Source organism: Pyrus communis, chromosome 14 (assembly GCF_963583255.1).
Source record: "Pyrus communis chromosome 14, drPyrComm1.1, whole genome shotgun sequence".
In the NCBI taxonomy this organism is placed as follows: Eukaryota; Viridiplantae; Streptophyta; class Magnoliopsida; order Rosales; family Rosaceae; genus Pyrus; species Pyrus communis.
This window is the reverse complement of record NC_084816.1, coordinates 17,921,283-17,929,655: the sequence shown is the minus strand read 5'-3', so window position 1 is coordinate 17,929,655 and position 8,373 is coordinate 17,921,283. Positions and strand designations below refer to the sequence as shown.

General features: G+C 37.8%; 2 protein-coding genes across 4 annotated transcripts; one reads left to right on the top strand and one right to left on the bottom strand.

The window, feature by feature from the left end:
• LOC137715615 (uncharacterized) lies at window positions 1-3,717 on the top strand. 3 transcript variants are annotated; one of them, XR_011065575.1, is made up of 8 exons: window positions 1-308; window positions 410-476; window positions 953-999; window positions 1,220-1,307; window positions 1,812-1,945; window positions 2,451-2,549; window positions 2,749-2,886; window positions 3,591-3,717. XR_011065575.1 is itself a non-coding variant. In XM_068454959.1 (7 exons), the coding sequence occupies exons 1-7, from the start codon at window positions 87-89 to the stop codon at window positions 2,827-2,829; spliced, it is 738 nt and encodes a 245-aa protein (XP_068311060.1). In that variant the 5' UTR covers window positions 1-86; the 3' UTR covers window positions 2,830-3,046. The 3 variants fall into 3 exon arrangements, 1 of the variants encoding a protein (XP_068311060.1); XR_011065576.1 differs by lacking the exon at window positions 3,591-3,717 and adding an exon at window positions 3,004-3,046; XM_068454959.1 differs by lacking the exon at window positions 3,591-3,717 and having other exon boundaries at window positions 2,749-3,046.
• A 254-nt stretch (window positions 3,718-3,971) lies between these two features.
• On the bottom strand, window positions 3,972-5,100 carry LOC137715616 (polygalacturonase-like). The gene is made up of 2 exons (XM_068454960.1): window positions 4,561-5,100; window positions 3,972-4,361 (listed from the first exon to the last, which is right to left on the bottom strand). Exons 1-2 carry the CDS (start codon window positions 5,098-5,100, stop codon window positions 4,113-4,115), a joined length of 789 nt encoding a protein of 262 aa, XP_068311061.1. The 3' UTR covers window positions 3,972-4,112.
• Between the last annotated feature and the right edge of the window lie 3,273 nt (window positions 5,101-8,373).

Here is an 8,373-nt window from a genome sequence, read left to right as displayed (position 1 = left end):
ATCTTCATATTTCACCACCACCACCGCACATCTTGACACTTCTTCTGTTCACAGCTTAACGGTCCAGATTTCGAAACACCCTCGGCATGGCTGCTTCCGCTGTCGAAAACGCCGGAGTCTCGGCGCTCCGGTCAGTCATGCTCCGGGTCCGGCAGGCTGCGGAGCGGTCGGGTCGGGATCCGGCTCTGGTGAGGGTGGTTGCGGTGTCGAAGACCAAGCCCGTTTCTCTCATCCGCCAAGTGTACAACTTCGGCCACCGCTGTTTTGGCGAGAATTACGTCCAGGAAATCCTCGAAAAAGCTCCTCAGGTGAGTTTTTCTCTCTCTGTAGATCTGATTTACTCTCTGCAACTATCCGAAGTTCAAACGGCGGCGGCGTTTAACTGTTATGAACGTGTGTGTGTCTGCAGCTTCCTGATGACATAGAGTGGCATTTCGTTGGGCATTTGCAGACCAACAAGGCTAAATTGCTTCTGGGTATGATTTTGTTTTTGCTTTCGATTTTTTGGTAATTTGCAAAGAACCCAACTTTTGATAATTCGAAAAAAGCTATGATGTCCTGCTTTTCTTAAAGCATTTTCTTACAATGTTTTTCAAAATCTGCAGCTGTTACGAATGAACCCTAATTCCTTTGTTTACCTTTGCTGGTATTTCGAATTTCGTATATCTTCAAACTTTGAGAGTTGGCTGTCTGACTTACTTTGAATATTGTGATTGAATTTTTTTGGTTCCTTTCGGATATTAAAATATATTAAAGCTTAACTTTCAAATGACTCGTTGAGTTATACCAGCGAAAATAAGAAATGAACGGTTTTGGTCACTCATTTGATCATGTCATTACAAATTCAGATATTGCATTTTAATTTCAAATCCGTTGTGTATTGTTTTGAGGAATGTTTGTGACTAATCTAGCTGTTTGAGGATGTGATTGTATTTACATTAACTGCATGCAGCTGGAGTCCCGAATTTGGCCTTGGTTGAAGGTGTAGACAATGAGAAGGTAAAGACAAGTCCAGTGTATGTTTTATTTTCTGAAGGTAATTGATCCGAGCTGCAGTTTTTTTTTTTTTTTTTTAAGGAAATTCATATACTTGTGTTAACTAATAACCAAATTGCTAAAAATGTCATGAAACCTTACTATCTTTTGGTTGATTAGTCATTCCAGAGATGCTATGCTTGTGTTACAACTCACAATGATAATGTGTCTTTATAATCCGCAGATTGCAAATCATCTTGATCGAGCGGTGTCAAACCTTGGAAGAAATCCTTTAAAGGTTTTGGTCCAAGTAAATACCAGTGGAGAAGAATGTGAGTGATTCAAAATCATCATTCATTCCTGCACTAATCAGTCATGTTGTTTGGTTGAGCATTAATATAAATCAGAGGCATCGAACGTTGCTTGAATCTTAGCCCCTGCTCCCCCTTTTAGCTGCATAAAAGCCTACAACTCTCTCTGATTTTTTGGTTCCTAGTCTAAGATAAATGCGACACATGATATTTCATTGCAAGAGACGACTACATAAGTTTAGCAATTATATCATCGCATGTCTCGATTTCTTACATGTCCTATACCAATCGGAACCTGGAAGACACTTAGCCTGGTCTTCAATAATTTAATTTTTACGCAGCTGCTTGTAAGGCAGCCACCAAAACCATCTGCAGTCATGATATTTCTATAGTTGGTCACTTGCAAAAAGAAAGATCATGCTCTCTCTAGCTACTGAATTGAATTTCTATTGCCAGTAATGCTGGGTTAAATTCAAATTTTCCCCACCTCACCTACGTCGTGTTTTTTTCCAATATTTTTTGCAGCGAAATCTGGAATTCATCCTTCTGGTTGTGTTGAACTTGCAAAACACGTCAAGTTTCAGTGCCCAAATCTACAGTTTTCTGGCTTAATGACCATAGGGATGCCGAACTATACATCCACTCCAGAAAACTTCAGGGTAATCTTTGTACTTGCATAGTGGGCTGCATGGAAACTGCTTACAAAGGCATTCTTTAGCTCTTTTTTCTCAGAGCATTCAAATTAGGTTCTGTATCACAAACAAAGTTCACGTGCTTCAAATTCATTCTTTCCTTATATTTTTAATTCCATTGATATATACTTAAAAGCTAAAACAGAATTAAATCATTTCATACCCGTATAAGGTTGCTTTCTCTTGGTAGAAATGGTAAAGTGTAGACTAAGCAATATAGAGGACACCTTTTCCCTCTCATATCCAAGTCCTCATTGTTGTTGGACTTGAGACCTTTGCTTGTTAAAGGAGAGAGGTACTGGTTTCACATGGTCAATGGTATCACCTTGGCTACAAGGACCAATAAAATATCCATTTAATGTTAGAAAGTTCCATTACTGATTAGTTTCATTTATCTACTTTTTATTTTTGATATTTCTTGTGTTCTCGTGTTTTTTGTTGTCGATTAATTTGTTATCTTGTAATTCTGTAGATGCTATCAAAGTGTAGAACTGAGGTCTGCAAGGCACTTGCTATGGCAGAGGAGCACTGTGAGCTGTCAATGGGCATGTCTGGTGACTTTGAGCAAGCGGTATGAAATGCCCTGTACTGTTAAACTTCATAGAAACAGCAACTTGTATTTTCCAAACGGTGGTCCAAAACATCTAAGACATGCATTTTCCCTTTCTCATATGTTCATTAAAGGCTCTGCTGCAATTCTTAAACCTTAAATGAGCAAGACATTATGCAGAGTTTTTGCTCATAACCGTTAGCATTCTCAATCCTTGCAGATTGAAATGGGCAGCACCAATGTCAGAATCGGATCCACCATATTTGGCCCTAGGGAGTACCCAAAGAAGCAAACAGATTAGTATCTTCCAACCCCTGCCTTGATGCGTTCATGTTTTTCTACATGTTTATGGATCCTGGTAAACACTCATTAATTGTCACTCTGCTTGTCATTTCATATGCAGCTTGTGACTGTTATTACTTTCTATACCGGTAAGAATGTAATCAAATTATGTACCATAAAATCTTTCTTATAGTTGTTATAAAGTCATTCTTACCGAGCATGTGGCGCTACTTCCATATCTCCCTACTTTCAGAAGTTGACGAGTTTAAAGAAGAAACAAAGCCTAATTAAGAGTTTAAGAAAACCACAAATGGTCCACGTGGTTTCCTAGTTATGTAAAGAAAAACGTTCATGTGCTATTAATTTTGTCCAGAAAGCCTTTTGGTTTACATTAGTCATTAGTTTTAGGTGAAGGGAAATGATTTCCCGCACACCCATTTTCTTTGTTTGCACACCATGTTTGTATTAATTTTGTTACAGAAGCCCAAACTCTCCTTTGATTTATCGAGTTCAAAGACTAGAAATGAAAATGGGTGTGCATGAAGAGAAAAAAGGAGTGCGTGGAAATCACTTTCTTTATTAGTTAAACTTGAAACACCCACGTCGAGGTTATACAAATGGTTATTATGTGGTTTTAATTTATATGTTCCGTCAGTTTTGTGCAATTTCGACTATGTTACTTTGGGTATATTAAGAACTTAGGCCTCGTTTGGTGTTTGGAATTACCTTGGATTGATAACTTGCTAATTTAATGAATCTTGAATGACATATTTTGTTCAGAAGGTGGATTCCGTTTCATCTTCGGGAGAAGCCTAGAAGGTGGATAATCAGGCAGGAAATTTCTATCGTTTAATTTCCACAAAAATGGTACCAGAGGGATAAGTTTTCTGTATGACTAAGTCCATCTTTTACTTTTAACTTGGACAAGATATACAAGTTGACATTCCTTTTTTTCTTATTTAACATTCATCAAATCTATAGTTTAGTATCCAATCCAAATCTCTTCTAGACACCAAACGAGGCCTAGGGTTTATGGGTTTTTTATTTTATTTTTTTGGTCAAAAGATATATTTTGTTAGATTAGATGTTAGATTAGCTACCGACAGGGTTCAAATCCACGTCGTCATGTAATAGCTCAACACTTTTCCACCATTGTGGTTAAGGGCCACTTGCAGTTTACAGTATGGAATCATAATCAGAATTTGAAAGTTAACATATTGGTGCAATTTCACTGGCTCACATTTCCACCAAATGGATGCAACAAAGAAGTACATAGACTTGCATACAGAAAAACTGCATTGTTCATCCTAAAGCTTTATCTTTGCCTGTGCAAGCGGGGGGATTTTGCCGGCCAGAAATTCTGACATCTGCGTTTGAACATGTTGATTGAGCCGGTCCCTCACGACCGCTGTAAGTTAGGTTGATGTCATTCAACCCAATCTTCTGACAGGGTGTAGCTTTGCTACATTTAAGATTAACTACATTTTGGGTGATTGAAGTACCCCAAATGTTACTGAACCGAACTTCTTCGATTTGAACTCGGGAGTAGACCTGCACACATCGAAAGCGATACGTATAATCATGGTATAGGGCTACATTTATACACGAATCACATTATACAGTAGCGCTAAAGCAGTAACAAATCGGTAAGTTAATACAGCGGCAAATTACTCATTTGTGCCCACCTTACAATAGCATCATATTAACTTTCTATTCAGTGGTACATAAGTACTTATTAGCGATTACGTACCTCTGGATCGCAAATACGAGAAGGGCAATATTGTTGATCGATGATGACGGGGTTTTTGACCTGATCGACTTGAATTTGCTCGAAGGTAATATGTGACACAAGGCCTGGTTCAGAGGGAGCCCATGTTTTGATCCTCACTCCATTTTGAGTACCAAAGAAGGTGCAGTTTCTTATGTCCACAAAAGAAACATTGTCACCAACTATCTTGCCAAGGCTTCCGATGCTTATTCCGTGGCCTGGACCGCAGTGAACGCCGCTGATGTTGACGTTGTTTGTTCCAGTGCTGAAGCTTATACAGTCATCGCCGGTGGCGATCGCTGCGTCCAAGATTTGGATGTTTTGTGACAAACCGAGGTGGATTCCGTCGGTGTTGGGGCTGTTAGCGGGGGCTGATATGTTGATGCTGCTAATTGTTATGTCGTGGCTTGCGAAAAGGCCGATGTGGAGGTTCTTGCTGTTGATCGACGTTATGTGATCTATCCTTGCATTTGTGACGTAATCCAATCTCAAACTCTGGAATAAAAGGGGAACCACAAGCATTAACAATCAGCATTAGGAGTAATGGTAAGAAGCTCAAATTTTCTAACAACGTTTATGAACCCTTCATGATGAGGAATGTAGGTCATTAGAGTTTGGTTATTATACGCAAGTATAATATATCCATATGTTATGACATAAATAAATATTTATTCATAATCTGAGACTATATCCTAAAAAGCGAAAATATCAACTCTCTTATTTATGTTCTTATTACGCGTGAACTAATTAATGATTATGAGATGTTATGGCATTTTAGTATCGCATAATAATTTTCAGATTATATTTGGTGAACTGATTAATGATCACACGATGTTATCGTATTTTAGTATACTAATACATACTTCCATCAATCTTGTATTAGAAAACCATAAAATGATCAACTAAGTCTGTATGGGACGTGCATGAGGTTCACATTGCCCATGCACACTAGTGGAGCCACACTGGGGTCATTGAACTCACTTGACCCCGATAACCCAAAGTTTTCCCTCTTGTTTTTTTGTCTTGACCCCTACTGGTTTGGGAAAGAAATGGTTTGTAGATTAGCATTTTGTTTCTCAATGATCTCCTCTGCTGATGTTGCTTCAATTTTCTTCTTTCTTTCCTCTATCTTCTTCTTTTGTGTTGCATCTTCTTCTTAATTCAGAGCAGTTCCACCGGGGCACTGATAGGCCGCCACCCAGCCAAAAAAATGGCCCGACACCCAGGCTTTCCCCTCCAACCCAGCAGATAGGCTGGCACTCAGCCTAAGCCAGGCAAGAGACCGGCTCAAAATCGACAGACCCAGATGCCGGGCTATCTGACATCAGCCGGGCCAACCGTGACAATCTCCGATTCCGACAGAACAACGATAAACAAACCCAGAAAGCAACCCAGCAAACCAAGAAAAACCCATATCACAATTTGCAATACCAAGCTCAAGAAATTAATTTTCTGAAAATTTGGATAGAAAAAGGCCACCTTCCAATAGAACCCATGAGGAAAAAGTGGTTTTTGTGAGATTTGTTGGCTGTTTGGTTGATTTTCCGGGAAAAACCAGCTGAGGATGGAAAAGGTGGGCCGAGGAACCTTACTGCTGTTGCAGTGTTTCATTTTTCTGTGGGGAAGACCGGAAGAGCTCCTTAAATTCGAATGGGGGGAGGGAGAGAGAGAGAGAGAGAGAGAGAGAGAGAGAGAGAGAAAGATGCAGAGGGAGGTTCCAGGAGCGGCGCGACATGGTGAGGTTTTGAGGGGGAGTGGGAGTGATGGATTGGGGTTTAATAAAATTGATAATATTTTAATAAATTAAATTATTATTTTATAATAAAAAAATAATAATATTTTATTAAAATTGACTAGGCTATTAAGTTTTAGGAGTGGAGATGCTCTTGGCCTATTACTGTTTATTGGGTCTATTACTGTTCAATTAAGTGGATAAATGGGCTGGGTGCTGGCGCAAAGTTTTTAGGGGTGGAGTTGCTCTCAGATTTCCTCTGTCCCTTACAATGTGCTTAACTCAAATTCTTATTAATTGACCAAAAAAAACTCGTGTTCTAATTTCCACTTCTGTCCTTGACTACATATTTCCTGGATGTATTGACTTCTTGATTCGTGGCTTATTGTCATGTGTGGTGCTTGATGTTTCTTTTACTTTTTCTTAGCGCTTTACATATAAACCAAAAATATGATATTACTATGTGGACAAACTATAAACAAAAATATACTTAATTTTACACCTACTTATCATGACCCCATTGTTATACAATGGCTCCACCACTGCCCATGCAAGCCCATAATATATACGAACAAACTAAGCAAGTAATTGATGCAAGAACTTACACAGGGAAGTCGTTTGCAATGTGGATTTTTCTTGCAGTCGTTATAGGGCCAAGCAGAAGGTCCTTGCCCATTCAACGAACCACCACCGTTGATTACGAAGTTGTCAACATATTTGAAGGTGATCCAATGGTCAATATCAACCGAATATTCCTTCTCCACCCGCGCCAGTAGAGTCCCCTCTATCTGAACTCCGATTGGTCCTTTGCATTTACCGTTCAAAACCAACGGGCTCAGCAAGTATACTCCGGGTGGGAATAAGACCACACCACCCCCATTATTTTGGCAAGCTACAGTCCATGCATCGGTGAAAGCCTAGAGATAAACAAAAAGGGGTAAGAATGTAGCTAATTATATAGAATCTAAGTGGCAAACATCTTACTTACAAATAAAGAATAATATTATTAGAGTTTAGTGTTTAGTAAATATAATAATAATCTAGCTAATTATATAGAATTTTACAGGAGTCGAATCTTAGACATCTTCCTTACGAATGAAAACAAATATTATTAAATCAAAGTGTTAAATGAAAACTTATAATTATCTTAAATTAAGATAAAAATTACCTTGACATTATCAGTTATTCCATCACCAACGCCACCGTATTTTGTCACATCGAAAATTTTTTGCTGAGCTAGAACTCTGGAAAGTGACACTAGCAAAAACACTAAGCAAACAAATAGAACAACCAAGCTGGAGCCCATTTTATCGTTTTTTTTTTAAAAAAAAAATTTGCTACTGATCTTCTTCAATCATATGTCTGCCTTATTGCAGTTGTTTTTATAGGCTGTTTTGGTAGAAAAAATTGAATATAGCACCCTAAAACGTAGCTTTTTATTTTGATGGAAAAAAATCTAGTCTTCTATCTTGTTTTAATTATATTTCTTTTAAGGGGAATGAGAGAATTTTCTTACCCCAATTGGTTTTGCTTTTGGTAGACTTTGAATGCCGTTCCTATCCACTAATATCATTGTCTGGAACTGCAATATTATTAGTATTAATAGATTTCTATGTCACCTTCTTTGTTCTTAAATTAAAAAATGTATTCTTATCAAGGTAATTAATTTCTTCGTCAGTTATCATAATTAATTGCCAGAATTCAATGTAATCATAGAAATACAAAATTCTTATCTTCATCTAAATTCATGATAATTCTATTATTGCTTTTTTTTAGAAAGTACCAAATTTTTTATAATGTACCCATATAAATAAGAGTAGTTAAGGAAATGGACCCATAAGGAAAACAATATTGTACCCTTTACCTACAAAATCTGCACATTTGAATACTCATCAATCATGATTAAATGTACCCATTGGTTTCATGTGACAATCCGTCCTTAATTTTACGATTTTATTAATTTTAAAAGAGTGAATTGACGATAATGCTCCTAGAGGAGAGATTGTTGACTTTTGTTGACTGTCTTTTTGCGACATGTATGAGCTACTATTTTACCGTATTCT